This window comes from Emydura macquarii, unplaced genomic scaffold, assembly GCF_026122565.2.
Source record: "Emydura macquarii macquarii isolate MOO-44397 ecotype Brisbane River unplaced genomic scaffold, CSIRO-AGI_Emac_v2 contig_3220, whole genome shotgun sequence".
Classification (NCBI taxonomy): Eukaryota; Metazoa; Chordata; order Testudines; family Chelidae; genus Emydura; species Emydura macquarii.
In genome coordinates this window covers 4234157-4253361 of record NW_027133357.1, presented here as the reverse complement: position 1 = coordinate 4253361, position 19205 = coordinate 4234157, and the positions used below count along the sequence as shown (strand labels likewise).

Genomic DNA, 19205 nt, shown 5'->3' with positions numbered 1-19205 from the left:
GGGAAAGAACCCCAAATCCTCTAGTTACATGGCAATGATTTCTTCAAGTCTATTTTCTTTTCATATTAGGCTCTTTTAGCAGGCTTCCTATAAGCACTACTGTCAACACTGTTTTAATGGAATTGGGAAAGGATGTCCTCAGCAGCCTTCCCCCCAAACCCTCAGAAGTCTTCAGACTCTCCCCCCACCGTTTTGTTCTCCACTCCCCACCCCTACCCATACGCAAGGTTCTACATACCACAGCTAACATCAGCTATACAGTTCCTTAAACTACCAAGGGACTTATGTTCTCTCTTCTCTGCACTCCACTGGAGGCTGCCTCCAAAATACCTTCAGCCGCTATTTGCAGGAAGAGGCATCTGAGAATTCATTCTTCTTTAAAAAGGCTTATGACCTATTTGTCTGTTTTGCCTATACTTCCCATCTCCCCTGTGATTCTTGCAAGGATAACATCACTGTCTAAGCCACAGGAGTCTATACCTTGCAATAGTTTGAGGTAGCCTTGAGATTCACACCACAGTGCCAATAAACAGCAGACTGCACACTAGATCCAAGCAAACACAGCCATTGGCTAGCAGCCAAGAGAGTTGTGTAAAGTCTGCAACTTGTAAAAATTTAAAATATTAAAAGTATGAGTCACTTGAGGTTCTTTCCCCAAAGCATGAAGCACACTATGAAATGATGACTCAAGAAAAGGACATCCCTTTCCCACACTAATTAATTACATTGTAACTAATGAAATATAGGAACATCAGCTGCACACAGCATTAGAAGAGATACCGAGCTCTTAATAGAGCCACATAATGCCAAATATAACAAAACTCTGCTAAATCTGTTTTGCTCTATACAGAAGTGGCATTGAATACGGACTTCTGCTAACAGTCAGCCCTGGCAAAGGAGATTTAAGTGGACAGTTACTCCAATGCAGTGCGCGTCTATAACGTAAGGGAAAATACAGCTAAAAGAGCTGTATTAGAATTGATGCATGCAGCCTGTGGCTAGGTGCTCTTTCAAAATGTTGCCCCTCAGTTGTTTTGACTTTATGTCCCCTTTAAAGGTTGTTCAAATCCTTGTTTACAAAACAGAGCAGCAACAGCAAATAAACCAGACTTAACAGAAGCAGATACCTCATTAAATAAGAAACCAAGAAACCTGGAGTTTGAAGTACAGATTTCTTGTCTATTCCATGTTAGTTTTCAGTACAGCACATCTCAGGCTCATAGAAGCCAGTGATATTGAACATGACTGTTTAATTTTCAAAGAAAAATGAAAGTGCACCTATAATGCTCTTTCCAGGGAGGACTTCCCTAAGTGTTAGCTGTCAGAGATTTGCTGATAAATGTACTTTGACCCCAAGTTTTGTTGGTTTTAAAAAAAAAAAAAAAAAGAAGAACAGGTGTCTATTGCATATTAAACACTGTTCTTGGCAAATTTAAATGTTGAACACAAGCAAAGTCAGTGCTAATATTTTACATTTTTGAATTCCCAGTGGTGAAGTTAGAAGGGTGGTCTTTAAACACTTACAGCAATTAGCCCAGTACTTTATAGTGATTCTAACTTCCTCCCGCATCACAAATACAACTAGGAAATGCTCTGAAAATGCAATAAATGCTTAAAATACAATGAAATGGGCAACACAGCATCAACGATGAATAAGGCTAAGGTTATGTCATGAAGGTCACGGGATCAGTGACTTCCAGAGAACTCAGTGACATTTTCCACTTTAACCCAGTCCCCCTTCCCCCAGCTCCCAGCTGATTGGGAGCAGGGCTCTCTAGCTGCCAACTGGTGCAGTGGGAGCTCTGTAGCTCTAAGCTAGTGCAGGGTGGGGGTCCCCTCTGGCACTATCACCCACCATGGGCAGTGGGGAGGGGCAGGGAGAGGGAACCAGTGGTGTGTGCTGACTCCCCTTCCTCCCCATTTTGTCTCAGTTTTAGTAGAAGTCAGGGACAGGTCATGGGCTTATTTTATTAAAGAGAACCATGACATAATCTTAGCCTTAACGATGAATTACATGATAACATGCAACGTAAAACACCTGTTAAAATAAAACAGATTCTTTGTCACAAGTGGTGAATATGCTGTATTACCAACAACATAGAGAGCATCCCTTATGTAATTGGTGCCGTTTCCAAAAATACCACAATTCTCATTGTTAATAGCAAGACAAACAGCTGTATTCTGCCTTCCATAAGCCTATTACATTCATGCTGAAGGACAATCCAGAAGTCCTGGATTTTATTCTCACTGAACATTAAGAGTATTAAATGAGGTTTGTCATTTTAGTTTAGAAAAAAAGAACGATGCCAAAATGCTTAATTGAAAATACCCTGTTACATGTAAGCATTACAACCATTTTGGTACTTGGGATACGACAATCAATTCAATATTTAAAAAAAAAAAGAAGAATCAAACGTGCCCTTAAAGTGCAATTCTCCTCTGAAAAGTGATTTTGTAAAAGTGGTATTGTAGGAGTCCATATTTATTTATTTTCACTTACTCCAAAGCAGATCTGTTCAGATGGAAATAAAAAAATAAATTTGGGGGCAGGGGGAAAGGAGGGGGAAGAATCCTAACAGTCCTGTAAAGATATTTTCGTGCATCATGCCTCACCAACAATACAGATTCTGTAACTAGAACTTAAGTTCACAAGTCTGTTGCTGGGCAAGCTGGAACAGAATCCAGCTCAAATCTCTTAGAGCCATGTTGGTGACATAGGCCTAACTAGAGTAATAAAAACTAATTTTAGTTAGTAGGGAACAATGAATACACTACAGGGCCTGAGTAAGGCAGTGTCACTTTTACACAGCCACATTTCAAAAACCACGCTTTAAACCTAGACAGAATGAAGACCCAAGTGCAAAATCATGTTCTTATTTCTACAAAGAGATTTATACAGTATAAATAAGTATATTCAGATTTAAACTTCATTTGGGGACTAGCTAAGATGGGGGCTTTAAAATGTTTTATAGATATGTTTTTCCTAGGTTGTATCAAAATAATAGGGGCGAAAAGCATAGAGAGAAAAATTTAAAGTGAAAATGAACTAGGTTTGTTGAACAAGGTTAACTGCTTTCAACATTTTAGAATACTTTTCATACTCTGCCAAGATGCTAAAACACACTGCAGTCCCAATGACTATGAAACCTCACATAATGCCCGCTGTATTGTACCTAAAAAAGTCCTCAGCAGACAAACAGCAGTTTCTTTCTATTAACAAAGAGATAAAAGGGTGATGAGAACTTTACACAGTTTGATTTTCACAGAATTAAAAACCCTCTCTGAAGAGAAGTATACTTGTTTGGAGTCTGCATTGTGGAATCCACTGTACCTGCAACTCTGAAAAAGGCAGTAAAAACAACAAAAAACCCACCAAATGATTAGTTGTTCTTAAAGCACCTACTTGTTTCTTGCATACTAGAGTAAGCACAAGACATTCAAGGTTTGTAACAAAGTCCTCACCTATTTACCAAAGCATTGTTACTGCTTCAAACCCCAAGTGCATATATGGGACACAATGGAACAGGAGGAATACACCTGTTAAAAGCACGCCTTCTGGGCATGCATTTCTGTTGACTGGCTGAAATCCCCAAATTAATACCCACTTAGGAATTCAAAGTTCAAGCTACAGTGTACCACAAGATGAGGTGCTAGTCACCTACAAGAAACCAACCTTGAGCCAGTCAACTCAAAGTGAAACCATTTAGGTTCCTGATAAAGGGCTTATTTAATTTCGTGTTACTGGTCTGAGGCCTTCACAGAATTTCAAAGACTCAAAATGAGTTGATGCCAGTCCACTACCTGGCATGTGGTTTTCTATTTAAACTACTTAGTGCTTTAAATCTGGTCTTTTAGGCTTGTAATTCTAGAGGAGTTTTGAAACCTGCTTTAAAAAAAATAGATCAAATGAAAAAGAGCAAAGCTAAAATGAAAAAAGTGGGAATTTTGTTTTTCATTTTTTAAGTTGAAGCAGGCTTAACCTCCCTGCTACCCTCACTGATAAGAGGTCCTCAAAACATCCTACTCAGGTTAAAGGTTAAACCTTCCTGGCTTCTAATTTTAGTCTATAGAAAAACAGTTACAGAAAAACAGGCAGGGGACATTGGCTACAAATAAAGATCTAATTAAAAATAATTGTGGAGCTGGCTAAGGCTGTATCCCATAGCACCTGGCACACACTAGAGGGGCTGTGTGGAGGAGGAATAGGCAGGGTTGCATACAGAAAACACGAGGGCTTTAGGATGCACCACGGACAATGATCATGACCAAATAGTCGTCCTCTGATTTGGCCAGGGCCTTGGCCGTGGAGTCCAGGAACTGCTGGGAGAAATCGCAGGGTGGGAAGGCGTGCAGGACCCCGCTGTTCTCCTTGTCTTTGTTGCCCCCCACAGGGAGGCTAATCACTCCGGCAGCCTGCTTTTGCTTTAGATAGGACACGAGGTTCCTGAGCGGCCTCTGTGTGGAGGTGGTGGCAGCTTCACTGGCCCCAGAGGAGGAGCGGTTGTCCAAGGTACCAGGCACAGCCAAGAGGATGGCGTAACCTTTGGGTCCCGCCACCTTGATGCGGCGGGTGACCTCATCCAGCTTGGGCTGATCCAGGCGGAGACGCTGGGTGATCTTGAGCTGGGCCACTTTGCCACCAGTTGCTCCCTCTACCAGGAGGCTGCTAGCTACACTGAGGTCCCCCTGTAGCAGGTGCATGTTGGACGGGAAGTTGCTATTCTTCAGCAAGAGCATCCCCTGCCAAGCTAGGCACAGTTTGGGGGTCCCGCCAGCCTGTGACGTTCCATCTTGCTGCTGCTGCTTCTGGGGTGGAGGTTTGAGCCGGGATCCTCCACCACTGCCCCCTTCCGCGGTGCGCTCATCCTTTTTGGCTGGGCTTTTACACTCCTGGGCAGCAGCCGCTATGGAGGTGCGGTGCTTCCTCTCTCTTTCAGCAGAATTTTTGTGGTCACGCTTTTCACTCTGACCTCGCTCTAGACTGCCCCTGCGCAGCTCCCGGACAGGCGAAGGCTGCTCCAGCAGGTGCAAACGGGAGGATGAGCGTTCTGTGTCACCAGTGTAGCGCTCCCTGCTCCCACTAAGCTCAGGACTGCGGTCCGGGGGGGAGGCCGTGGCCAAACAATGTCGCTTACGGGACGTAGATGAACGCTCGCTGTCTGGAGAACGGTCTAAGTGCCGGCCACCATCCTCTGCCAGTCTTCGCTTCCTGGGTTGGTCCCTACTGCTGCTACCCAGCTCCCTCTCCCCTCGGTCACGTTCCAGAGACCAGCCATCCCGCCGGCGCTCCAGACTTTCCAGTGGGTCGTAGGTAGCTGTTCGATTGCTCCTGTCCCGTACAGGAGGCGGTGGTGGCACCCACTCTGCCTCAGGATAAAGATCTCGGTCACGGTCTCTATAAAGCAGTGGTGGCGTCCTGTCCCGTGCCCCCCGAAGTGGGTCTGGGGGAGCCCCACGGTGAGCCCCAAAAGCAGCTGCCTCTGCCACTAGCTCATAGTGGGCAGGGGGAGGTAGGGTCAGTGGCTGCAAATAGGGCTGCTGGTAGCGATGCTCAGTGTCAGCGAAGTCCACTCGGAGGCGGCGGTCTGGCCCACCCAAGGGGAAGCCACGCATATGGGCACAGGCAGCCTGTGCCGCATCTAGGCTCTCGTACTGGATGTAGGCCCATGAGTCACCTTTACGGTAGTCAATAGTTCGAATGGTGCCAAAACGGTCAAACTCCCTGGCCAGGGCAGCCAGTGGTACCCAGGGTCCAAGGCCACCCACCCAGAGCCTGGTGGTAGGGGTGGCTTTGCCATAACCAATTTTGATAGGGTTGCGCAGCAGCACTTTTCCGGACATGGCTAGCTTGGCCCGGTGTGCCATGTCCAGATTCTCAAATTTGAGGAAGCCATAGGTGCTGGTCTGGCCACGGCCCGGACGCTTGATATCCACCTCTGTGATGACCCCGAAGCGGTCAAAGGCCCGGCGCAGGTCCGATTCGCTCACCGTGATGTCCAGGTTGCCCAGGAACAAAGTGCGGTTGGCTCTCTGATCATCCTCAGGGCTGATCTCCTCCTCTCCAGCTACTCCAGCACCCCCTCCTCCTCCCCGGAAACCTCCAGCTGCCGCCACACCAGCCACTCTCTCCAGCCCATAGGCTGGTCGCACACGGGTATCATAGAAAGCCCCATAGTCCCGCTCCCTATCCAGCTCCCTAGGCAGAGGAGGTGGCGGGGGCAGGCGGCCCAGAGCGAGTTGCTGTAGCCGGTAGTCTCTGTAGCCCAAGCCCCCTCCTCCACCCGCTGGCGACAGCGCTCTCTGAGTTGCTCCAGCGGTGGCGGGGTGCCTGACAGCTGCGGCCGCGGCAGCCGCCACGCCCACGGCCGCGGCCCCGTAGGGAGAATGAGAATCCTTGTCCAGCAAGGCCGGGGAGCGGCTGCTACGGCGCCGGCTGCTGCCCCCGACGTAGACCGCTTCGATCTTGAGCGGCCGGTCGTAGAGCACCAGGCGGCCGCGGGCGTGCTTGGCGGCGCGGGCGTCTTCCGGCCGGCGGAAGTTAACGAAGGCCACCCGCTCGTCGCTGGCGCCGGTGCCCGGCGGGAGGCGGCTGATCTTGACACTCACGTCGCCGAAGCGCTTGAACTCGTGGAAGAGCCCGTCCTCCACCGCCTCGTCGCTCAGCGCCGACCCCAGCTCGCTGATCTTCAGCGTCTTGTACTCGCTGCTCCCTCCTCCTCCGCCTCCCGCCCCACCCGACTCCGACGAGGGGGGCGGCGGCGCCCGGGACTCACCCCCGCGGCTGCCGCTGCTCCGCGACGACTCCGCGTTCTTGCTGCTGCTGCTGCTGTAGCCGTGGCGGCCGCTGCTGCCGCCGGAACTGGGCGCCGCCGCCGACTCGTACTCGCGGCTCCCGGCCCGGCTGGCCTTGTCTAGGTGCAGGCCCCGCCGGCTGCTGCTCTCGCCGGAGCCGCCCGCCGCCGCCTTTCCCCCATTGCTGCCACCCGCGCCGGAGCCGCCGGGCTTCTTGCTGCTCCGCTCGCCCCGGGCTGAAGAAGATGAGGAGGCCGAGTCCTCGCCGCCCCCGCCCCGGGACCGCTTGGCCTTAGCCGGGGAGCGCTCCTTGCCCTTCATGGCGGCGCGGCGAGCAGCTCCGGGACGGATTCACGAACTAACCGCCGCGCTCATACAGCCGCCGCCATCTTGGAACCTGCCTGCAGCGGAAATGAACCCCGCCCCCTGTCACCCATTGGACAGCTAAATCATCCTCCGCTCCCCTCATTGGAGAGTTCGTCTGTCAGTAGTAAGTGGCTCTGGCGCGCCCAAAGTTCGCCAGCGGAAGACCCACCCCACAGCATCTCACTGATGTTCTGATTGGCAGAGAGGACCGTCTCTCGTTAGAGATTCTCGCGCTCTGATGGCTCACGAGAAGACGACCCCCCTCGAAGGCTCTTATTGGACGGCTATAGAACCGCAGCTTTCTGATTAGACAGTCAATCTGTCAATCCTAACGGTTCTCGCGCTCTCGCAGCCCCACTCTTAAACTCTTTGGTCAGGTGGCATAGTCTCCTTTCTTTGATTGGTGGAGCTATCTGTCATTTCTAACAATTCTGCATACGACACTACCATCCCGCCCCACCATTTCCCATTGGTCAGAGACCAATTAACTCTTTACATTTGATTAGATGCGGGTCCCATCCATTTCAACAATTCCACTCGCGATTGCCCGAGCCACAGTGATCCCGCCCCCTCTCCGCCCGCTCTCATTGGCTACCTCCCAACCGATGTAAGCGCGGGCCGCAGCCAGCCCCGCCCAAAGACCATCATTGGTCAGTTGAAATCTTCCCTAACCATCTAATTGGATGGTAACGACTGGCCCGCGGATAGGCTGCGGCCGGGAGTGGAGTCTGCGCAGGTCTGACTGGGGTGGGACGGGGCTGGAGTCCGACTCCGAGCTGGGGATGGGATGGGAGAGGTGTGTCAGGTCAGGGGTCAGCTCAGGCTCAGGGCCCCGGGACGAGCATAGTGACGGGCCACGGGAAGGGAGCTCAGCGCGCATGCGTGTTGCTGCTGTGCCCGATACTCTCCCACACCCGTTCCACACCAGTTCTCCTGCCAGCCGGCCCCTGCGCTGGAGCGGGGCGAGAAGCGACGTTCTGCCCCCGGCACAGCACGAGACATTTTTTCTTCGAATCAGACGAAAAGTAAAAAATTCGAAAACATTCACGAGCCGGTGGGAAGGGAGCCCGGGATCGGGCCTGGTATTCCGCGGAGAAACCCTAGGGACAGGCCCAATAATCCAGGGAGCAGCCTGGGATTGGTCCTGGTAATCCATGGAAAAGTAGATTGAGTCTGATAACCGGAGTGGGGAACAGGATCAGTCTGATAATGGGGGGGAGGGGGTACCTGACCTCCAATCTGGTAATCCGTGGGAAAACGCAGAATCCGGACTGATAATATGGGGGGAAACAGGATCAATTGGATTATTTGAGTAAAAAGACATATCAAATCTGATAATCTGGGGAAAACACATGGAATGGATCCAATAATATGGGGGAAACAGCCATATTGGGTCCAGTAATCCCAGGGAAAACACACTGGTTTGATAATCTGAGAAAAAACCCAGTTTGAGCTGATAATCGAGTGGCAGATTCGTCAAAAAAAACAGTCTTTTCTCACCAATTGTTTTAGTCCCTGCCGTGAAGAGCTAGCAATCTAAACAGACAAGTGAGATGGTCAAAAATGCATGCAAGCTCCAAGCAGATGAGTGGCAGCTGAGCCACCGAGGTCCTGATCCAAAGGCCACTGAATTCAGTCAGTCTTTCCAGTGACTGAAGTTGAAACGGGTTTTGTATTAGACCCAGGGAAATTAAGCAACTCCCCTAAGGGCCCCACAAGGAATCTATGGCAGAGCCAGGAGCCAAACTCTAGCTTTCAGTTCCACGCCTTAACCACAAAAGCATCATTCTCTCCTACTTGCCATGCCTCTGGAGAGCTGGGATAATTTAAACGAGTGAGATTTTTTTTTCAAGGGGCAAAATTTTAAGTGTCTTTAAAACACCCATTGCAAAATCCTTTCACTTTAAAGGGCATCACCCTCTAAATGTCAGACAAGTGGCAGATCTGGATGAATGGGCCGATTCATCCTTTAATAGCAGCCTTTCTAATGGATGGCTGTAACTATTTCCTCAACATTCTTAAAAATATCACTAACCATAGATGGCAGAACTAGAGGAAGATTCCTAAATCAAGTAGTTTGCTACAGATATGCTCTCCCTTACAAAGTTTTATTGATGAGACAGGTGAGCCCTTGCCCCCTCAGAATGAAACAATTCTTCTGCCAGTTATAATAGCCAATGTTAGAAACAACCTGAGGGAAAGAAAAATGAATAATTAAATCACTTCTATAATATAATTTAATTAATTATTAATAATATGTTTGTGTCTTAATTTTCCTAAACCTGTCCCCACCTCATCTGTAGTTATGCAAGGGACTGAATACAGTGAAACCACTTCTGTTGTGTGGGAATTGCATCTCCTGTATGCAACAAATAATATCTAGCTCTTATATGGCACTTTTCTTCAGCAGCTCTCAAAGTGCTTCACAATCATTAACGTATTTATCATCACAACATCCTTTGAGGCAGGGCAGTGCTATTATCCCTACTGTACAGATGGGAAACCAAGGCACAGAGAGGTAAAGTGACTTGTCTGAGGTCACATAGGAAATCAGTCACAGAACAGGGACTTGAACATCAGTCTTCTAAGTCCTAGGTTAGTGTCCTAGTCATTGGACCATCCCTTCTCAGGAACTCTTTGATCTTAGACACAAGGGATTTTTGAAGCAGATGTTGGGTAGTGGACAGGGCTAGTGGATCTTCAGTTTCACAGATCCACCAGTCAAACCCCACTCCTCTTGTAGAGATGGGTACACCACCAGCGGTACTGAGTGTAAAGTTGTAGGAGCTTCTCAGCTTCAATGCCCCTACACAGCCTGCAGCATAGCTTTCTTCTCCCAACCCCTGCAGACTGTCCATTTACTTGAGTTCTGCACAGGACTCCAGCATTTGAACCTGAATTTTATGATGTATCATTTCTATTGAGGAAACATGTAAGGACCTCAGACAGAGGTCTCATTGTCTCATATGCAAACAACACAAAGACAGTCCCTGCCCCAAACAGCTCACAATCCACCAAATGAGATCATCGCATAGACAATATTGGATAATCAATGTACCGGTCTGTAGTATAGTCCGCATATTATCTATATCAGTGTTTCTTAACCTGGGGGTTTAGAGGTGTCGCAAGTGCAGATCTGGTATTGGGAGTGGCAAGAAAGGCAATTGCCTGGAGCCACAGGGGCGCCATGAAACTAAGTTACATGCCTCAGCCCCGTCGGGGTGGGACTCAGGCTTCAGGGGTACAGTAGTTTGGAAAGGTTAAGAACCACTGATCTATATCAACATCAATAAACAAAGTCTTTCAAAACGATGTTCTCATTTTAGTTAGCTCTGACACTATCAGGCTGGAAATCTAGACACTACAGCACTAGTGCTAGTCATGAGAACCAGGAAGTGAAACTGACTATAGACAGAAAGTGAAACTGATCAGTTTTGTTTCACTACTTAGCCTGATGTACAAACAGGCAAACAAAGTTTGTCACAACAAGGGGAAGGCAGTCAAAGTTGCCATAATCCCCAGGAAAAAGGAAGAGAATTAATTTGATAACGCAGCAATTCTATCCAATCAGTCCTAAAAGGTCTGAAATATCCAGTTCTGCTGTCAAGAGCGGAAACTGTGGTGGTCACTTACTGTGTTTTTGGTTGAAATGTCCATCAATCCATGTGTCATGTATCCATGGAAATAAAATGGCTCCCCAGCTGGAGTTTAGTACAAACCTGTGTGGAACTGAATGAGATTCTTTTTCCTGACAGTCCACTGGATGGCGTTTCTTGCCATCTTTATCAATCTCTTTTCAAAGGAGCTGGTATCCTGTATATAAAACAGAGATTCCTGAATCAGGAGGCTGGATTCCAAATTAGGGGTAAATAACCCCAGTGTGTTAGTAGGGACCCAGGAGTCATCTGAAGTGTATGCTGGAAATATAAATCTGGCTATGTCTGTGTCTATGGAAGTTAGGTCTCAAAAAGTTATCTTAAGATATGTATCAGAGACAGACCCACGTATAATTAGTTGTACAATCACAGGGAGACAGGCTCATATAGATATAATTGTCCAAGAGTGTATGGGAGACATTGCTCACACAGATGAAATTATACAGCGGTGTATGAAAGACAGATAGAAACACATGCACAGAGGTATATCTGGTGGCATAGAAACAAATTAAGGGTTACTCAAGAATCTATTTTCAAATCACATTAACACAGCAACCATTATTGTCCATCTGGAGCTGCTTTACTGGGTTGGAGTAGGGTGGAGTAGCAGGGGAGCATATAAGACTTTATTTCAGTCTTATGGACCAGATTCTGAGCTGGTATAAATTGACATAGCTCCACTGACTGCTATGTTAATTTGCTGATAATCTGGTCCTGTGTCTATCCAGAATTTGCAAAGGTCCTATTTCCTTCATCTGTTGCAGTTTAAAAGTGAAATATACAGTAATTACTTAAAAGCATCAGATGATGATTCATAGTTTAAAAGACACTGGGTGAGTAATGGCCATGCATCTTTGAAGGTCCAGCCACAGAGTAATGTGACATTTAATGTGATTTCAATTTTGCTTCCAAGTTGCTCTTTTTAAATTGGATGTTCTGCGATTTTCCATCTCCATTTGAACTGCAGTCAGATCCCTGATTTCTGGAGAATGAGCCCAATTTCTGGTTGTTCAGCAGCTTCAGTACATTGCGTAAGAGTTTTGGCACTGATGAAAGGTAGCATTTTGAGAGCCCAGGAAAATGGAGTTTTTTATCCGTCCAAGAGAAGTGATACAGCACAAGCAGCAATCTTCCCCTCATACTTATTACAGAAGTGCTCTATATCTATACACAGTTAAGGTGTCGGTGGATGGTTCTCAGGAATATGTAACATGGTTTGTGGGACCAATGACATTTGTTGTCTACTGCAATGGCTTCCTTTAGTAGCTCTTTGCAATATTGTCCCTGAGGGAGTTGGGGATTTCAGATTCCACCCCCCTTGAAGCATAGCCTGTCTGCTATGATTGCCCATTGATGCTGGTTGGAGGGAGGGGTTTTATGGTGTGTACACACAATCACCAAATTAATTTCACACCAGTACACTCAGCACCTACCTAACTAGGACTGGAACTGGAACTAACAAACTTGATTTTACATCTAACCTGCACCCATGGGCTGCTTCTTGGAATAAACTTTGACAGGGAGTTGAAAGCCATCACTCTCCTGCTTCCCCTCAGCCTAAACCATATGCAGCTGTTGCTGCCTCTCCATTCAAAAGAATTGGTCTTGGAAAAGCAGAACAATCAGTTTGACATAGGAGGAAATGCAAGGAGGATGACAGGGCCAGATCCTGAGCTAGTGTAAATTGGTGTCAATCCATTGAGTGATGCTGATTTACACCAGCTGACTATCTGTCTTCTGGAACTGTTATGACCATCTAGATTTCCTTTTGGGCTTATATGTGTTTTGCATTACTCATGTAGTTGCATTTCAATAGCAGCTGGTGCTTAGGGATGTCAAAATACATTAACCTCACTTAGACAAGGCCTCAAGAACACTCCGGAAAACAAGATTCACTAATGAGCAGTCCTTCACTGTCAAGTGCTGGAAGAGAGGAGAAAGGTTTCCCCCCGTTCATCAACTGAAGAGTGCAAGCTGTGGATGACCTTTGTAATGTTCTGGGGGCATCCCTTTTAGAGCCCCGACCCAGGCACTGGAGCAGCGTCAACAAAAGCTGTCCCTACAGGATCCTCACCAGGTTTGTCATTGAGCCAAGAAAAGTTGTGATGGGAGTTTAGACTGGGCTGTGTGGATTCCACTGTCGTGCGGACATGTCTGTAAAGCTCCTAGTTACGTACATCACTACTGAGTCTCTTTCTTTCAAATTACCTCCCAGTAATCTGGGACATAACACCGCACCTTGGCTTTTCCATCTGGAAGGGGAAGTTAAACACCTAACCTCTACACAAACCTCTCTGGCGCTCTTTGCATGGAGACTTCCTGTCATAGAATCATAGACTAAATCACCCCAGCCAGGGCTTTGTCAAGCCGCACCTTAAAAACCTCTAAGGATGGAGATTCCACCACCTCCCTGTCATCTCCCCTCTCACCCACCTCACTCTCATTGGTGGGCAAGCCTTGCTCTCTTCCTCCGATTGTCCCATCTGGATGAAGCTGTAGGCGCCATTTAATTTTTTATATACATGCCTGTACCTAATCTGATTGGCATCTGGCCTTCACTTGCTGAGCTCTGGCCTGTGGGATGGCCGCAAGAGAAGGCAACTCCTAACAGCAGAGTAACTGTGGAAATCTTCCCCACTCAGTAGGTGCCTCTTCCCTTAGCTGGTGTAGCCAGGATTAATAGTATTAAATTAGCTTCATATCTAACTATGAGCAGATTTTTCTACCAACAGTTAGAGGCCTGATTCTCCTCTTGTCCAACCTGGTATAAATCAGGAATAACTCCATGTAAGTCAATAGAGTTACACTGGCTAAAGAAGGTGTGAAAGAACAGTCCAACGTTTTCCATACCAGTGGCCAGCAGAGGGCAGAAACTGCACATGAATTCCCTGACTCTGTTCCATTCAGTCTCCAATCTCTTTCTCTACCCTTGGTTGGTAAACCTGGGACTCCTCATCCTGTTGAAACTAAGGGAATTCAAGGGAGCCAGGGGACCACTGCTGATTCTCCCCCGTGAGCCTGTGCGGCTTGGAACATATTCTGTCATCAGGGTTATTCATTCTGATCATGGAATTGTTTTGCAATTAAGTGAATAGAGTTTAATAAATAATGAGGAAATTTATGGCTCCATTAGCATGATAATTGTTCACTTTCTACCCTAACACTCAGAGGCTAATGGAGAAAAAGCTAGCTTATAAGTCAAAAGGCCTAGGTGAGTTGATCGCACATGTGACCAGAGAGGGTTCCTGTGTTGATCCCTCTGCTGATCTATAGACCAGGGAGGAATGACGGCCCAGTGGTTCAGCATCTAGCTTAGAACTTGGAAAACCTGGGCTCAAAGCTTTCCTCTGCGACCGTGGGTAAGTTATTTAGCCTCTGTGCCTCAGTTTCCCATCTGTACAATGGGGCTAATGGCCTTGCCTCACATGATAGAAAGATGCATTTAAATCTATGAAGTATCCCTGTTGTATTTAATTATATCACAATCTACTTGCATATTGGTGAGAGAGCATCACAGTGTCATGAGATAAGTCTGTCCTGTAAGGCAAATAACAAACAGGTGGCAGTTCTGCACCTAACCTGAACAACTGAGGCTTGGGGCTCAGCTGGGGTCACCTGTTATTTGGGCTGTCAAGTGCCTGAATAAAGGCGGATTTTCTTCTGCTCTGACCTGAAATCCAAAACCCGCACAGGCCGCATTTCACAGACAAATGGAGTTTTGCTCTCTAAGCAAATAGCAGTGTTCATCTGTGTTAGGAGAAGCTGTGAAAATCCAGCCAGTGGCACGATTCTCAGCTCTCAGCAGGCGCGTTGCAGGCAGAGGTGGGGGAGGTTTTCCAACTCTGCCAAGTGACCTTGTCGGGAGAGGAAAGCAGGACGTGGCCTGTAGTGAGCAGGATATGAGTGACTTGCATGGAGCAGTAGCGGGGCAGGATTCTCGGTGAAAAGTTGCTGAGCATGAGGTGTCCAGGGAAATGGCTGTGCTCCGAAGAGCTTGTCATCATCAAAATGGTACCAAGAGGACTCAAGAAACTTCTGAGTGTGCAGTCCTGTAAGCAAGCACCATGGGCTCCTCTCACTTACACCAGTGCAACTTCATTGACTTGGGAGGAGTTACTCTTGATTTACACCAGCGTCACTGACAGCTACATCATGAGGACATTCTACTGCTGGGGAATCACAGGCCGACTCAGTCCATTCTGCTGCCAGTGGAATTCAATGTCTCTCACCGTTTTCCTGGTGTCCCATATCTGACCATCTCCAGGCAGCTCTTCCCCAGGAAGCTAGGTGACTCAGGTCTGGTATTGTCACCACCCGGATGTAGGGATGCCTCCCTGAACTGTTCGTGCCCATTGTCAGGTCAAATTTGCCATGTGGCAGTGTTACGATGTTCACATCATGAGATCTGCAAACAGTGTGTCACACTGCAGTGTCCATGCATTTCGATCACACTCATCCCATTGCACTTCAGCAGCATTGCCTCATGGTGCAAAGGTCACTGTGTCCGCATGCCACATCATCACATCAAAATGCACTGTCAGTGTGTGTGTGACTGGGGTGGGGAAGCTGGGTTGCACTTTTGGAACCCAGATCTGAAAGGAAAAAAGGCAGAAATGCCAGCAGAGTCATAATATCATAGAAATGTAGGGCTGGAAGGGATCTCGAGAGATCAGTCCATCCCCCCCACACTGAGGCAGGATCAAATAAACCAAGACCATCCATGACAGGTATTTGTCTAACCTGTTCCTTAAAACCTCCAGTGCCGGTGATTCCACAACCTTCCTAAATAACCTGTTCAGTGCTTAACTACCATGATAGTTGAAAAGTTTTTCCTAATATCTAACCTAAATCTCCCTTGCTGCAAACTAAGCTGAGTATGTCTGTCTTACTACACCCATAGATATGGAGAACAATTGATCACTGTCCACTTTATAACAACCTTTTGGCTTCACTACTGCTATTTTACAATTGCTATTGATTTTACATGGAAAATGCACAGAGATTCTGGTGATGGGTGGCAGAATATAAACCTAAGAGACAGAACCACACCTTATGGTTTTGGACTTGGTTCAAAACCGACACTGCTGGGGTGAGGGGAAGATTTTCCAAAGCGCTCAGTGCCTCCCTTTGTAACACTTAGTGATCTGATTTTCAAAAGAGTTCAGCACCCAATAGTGCTCTTGAAAATCCCGCCCTGACTGGGGGTGCTGAGCCCTTCTGAAAATTCTGGGCCATACAGAGAGGGTGGGAGAAAGGAAGCAGCATGTTAGAGATGGAGAGCTATGCCACAGAGAGATTACATGGTTTACCCAAGCATTGTACGGGGAGCATGTGATAGAACAGACGATAGAGCCCACATCGCCTGAGTCCTTGTCTAGCACCTTAAACACATGAGCATCTCCTCTCTCTCTAATAGGGAGGCAGGATGGTCCAGTGGTGTAGGAGACCCACGTTCAATTCCTTACTGCTTCCCTTGTGACCTTGAGCAAGTCACAGTCTCTCTATGCCTTGGTTCCCCATCTGGACAGCAGTACAGGGGTTTTGTGAGTAATAGGTTTTGGGATGTGCTCAGATACTACAGTAATGGGGGCCCTATAAGTCCCATAGTCAGTGAGCACCTTGCTAGTTAGGCATCGTTTGTGTTAGCCTGTGTCTGTCTTACTCAACTATCTTTATTCTGATATGCAGCACCACTTCTGTGCCCCATGGCTGAAGCTCAATTTCCCAGCTTCTTTTCACCAGCTCCTTTAGCATCTCTGTCCCCTACAAGGGGGCTTTCAGAGAGGTCATTCTCTATACACCCAGGTGGGAGCATAAAACAGACACGAAACAAACCTCTTCATCACTTCCAAAAGGTGCCAGGTCTGTATAATACCTTTAATGTGTTGGAGTGATGAGTAAGCCAGACAATGTTTCACTTTGCAGAAGGAAAAAAAAAAAACATCAAGAGAACCCAGGGGCTGCCAGCTTAATTTGTCATTTTAATGAGTGAAATCGGAACGCATGATTTGAATGCAGCTTGCCGGCAATCAATAAACTCTGCAGGTCTGTAACAGGACACTCAACAGCATTCAGACTGCCGGGGCCCCAAAGTGACTGCAGGCATCTAAGAATCCCACTTGTCTTTATTAAAGCATCCACCGTGTCTTCTTCCGTGCTGCCTTGGGAGAGTGAAGAGACAGCATGTCAAAGCAAATGAAGCACAGGGAGAGGATGCCTAGAGCCCCTAAGGTCTTGGGTTCCCTTGAGAGAGCTGCTAGCTCTCAGCAAGGCTCAATGGTTGTTCAAGGAGACCCTTCCTTGCAAAGGAACTGAATCCTCATTGAGAGGATGAGCTATGAATAATTCATGGCCTGTGGTTAATCACATGGCCCTCTTGGACTCCAGGACTAGGAGCTAAGCTCTAAGGTTAGACTCTGGGAAGCATGGGAGGAGATGTATGGGCTTCTTGTCCTTTGCTCCACCCTGCTGTTAGGAGTCAGGAGAGCCCTTTTTCTCCTACCTGATCAAGCATCTTCCTTCCTCTCCCAACCTTACGTGTAGTGAGAGGGGGGCAAATGCATTCTCTCCCCCACCTCCAGAATGGGTCAGTGGATCTTCTTTCTCATCCATCCCTGCTTGATTGGAAAGATAGGAGACAGCCCAATGTTTGGACCTAAGCACGGGTTTAATTAACCCTTCTTGGGCCAATGGTGGGTTTTGAACCCAGGCCCTTTGCAATGAAAAAGAACAAGGTACGATCACTTGAGCTAAAGTACAAAGTCCGTTTGCTAGACGCAGTATCAGACTCAAAAATTGCCTTTGTGGACCAGCCAGTAGAGGACAACCAGCCACACTCCATTAAGGCGGGTTTCATAGACACAGCTCAGAGGAACAAAGCACAACCCTAGGGAAAAAATTACAAGGGGACAACGGCATCCCATATGCTTTCTGTACAGGACGTGGCATTTCACCTAGAAATGTGAGGTGGGTGGAAAGCCACATCTTCCAGGGCGCCCCTAGGAAATGAAGGATGAACTTCAGGCAGTGCAGCCAATGCAGTCCCTTTCCCAGGGTGGAATTTTGCTTCATCATAGGCTTAGGTTCTATTCTTAACCTCCCCGTGCTCTGGAGCTACACATGGCAGTTACATGCAGCATCATCACTGTAGCACCAGTGCGGATGGTAGCAACGATGGCCTGTTGGATAGGACTCAGGGATCATTATTGTTGTGTTCTCTCATCATGCTCTATAAGATGTGGTGGTGAGAATGCTGCTGGCTGGTCTATGCTCGTGCTCCTGTTGTTGATGCAATGGGGTGAGAGTTCCATAAAATCCTCATTGCAGACAAGGCCAGAGAGGGCATCTTTCTCCACTAGTTGGGATGTGTCCAAAGTGGGACCTGGGAGCTAACTTACGGAGGTGGACTTTCTTCTGTACATAGAGGAAAATGGGGGGTTCCCCTCGCATTATATATGACACCATCTCTTAGACAGTGATGACTAAATTCAGTGGCGATTTGTAAGAAGGCCTCTGATTTTGACCGTATGGGTCAGACCCACCAAATTTACACCAGCTGAGAATCTGGCCCTATGGCTCTTGACCCAGAGGGGGTACATGGAGGAAACGCACACGATCACGTCAGCTAGTGTTTGCTTTTTAGTTCTAGTATTATTCAGCCCTGTACCCACAGTTTGATGCATTGATTCCCCGGTTCCATCACACAGGCTGGGCGTTGTAGGGTAAGGTGTCAGTATTATTCAAGGCCTGATTAACTTACATTCAGAGGCCTTACTGTGCATAATGCCCGGGGCTGTGAGTCAGGACCCCTCTCCAGTCCTCCTCTCAGTTTTGTGCCTCAGCTTCTCCCGCCGTAAAATGGGAACCGTTATCCCATTCTGCCTCAACGAGCGTGGTGCATTATTAGTTAATGTTTGGAAAGTGCTTTGAGATCCTTGGATGAATGACGCTGGCCTAGCATAACTCAGCGTTGCTGCACTGTAGTCACAGCTATGTCAGTTTACAGCAGTTTAGGATCCAGCCTGCTGCATGACAGTTGAGTGCTATTACATTTCCCATCACTGAACTGCAACTGCCACTTATCTGCCCATGTTCCTAGTCTCTGGAGCTCATTAGGCATTTCATTACCATTTCAATGCTGCACCTTTCTACATTCTCCGCCCCAGTTTTGGATGATCAGCAGTTTCATCAACTTCTGCACATTCCCTTTTCCCAGATCGTAGATACACAAATGGAACAAAATCCCTTCTTAAAGGGACAGTCACTGTGGGGCTCTTCTAGCCTCTTTCTTCTACTTGAAACTGCTTCTAGTCAGAGCACCATGGCCCAGATCCTCAAAGGTATTTAGGTACCTAACTCCCCAAATAATGGGAAGTTAGGAGCCTTTGGCAT

General features: G+C 47.5%; 1 protein-coding gene and 1 long non-coding RNA gene across 2 annotated transcripts in view; both read right to left on the bottom strand.

The window, feature by feature from the left end:
- Positions 1-233: 233 nt before the first annotated feature.
- RBM15 (RNA binding motif protein 15) lies at positions 234-7499 on the bottom strand. Its single transcript, XM_067531601.1, has one exon. It carries the CDS (start codon positions 7111-7113, stop codon positions 4237-4239), a length of 2877 nt encoding a protein of 958 aa, XP_067387702.1. The 5' UTR covers positions 7114-7499; the 3' UTR covers positions 234-4236.
- Positions 7500-9251: 1752 nt separating this feature from the next.
- Positions 9252-19205, bottom strand: part of LOC137142310 (uncharacterized) — a 41521-nt gene continuing 31567 nt past the window's right edge. Inside the window, exon 3 of the long non-coding RNA XR_010916885.1 lies at positions 9252-9349. This is a non-coding gene — a long non-coding RNA (uncharacterized lncRNA). The remainder of the gene's footprint in view (positions 9350-19205) is intronic.

Excerpts from the sequence above, each read along its gene's own strand:
- RBM15 (XM_067531601.1), bottom strand. The coding sequence starts at position 7,113 with ATGAAGGGCAAGGAGCGCTCCCCGGCTAAGGCCAAGCGGTCCCGGGGC.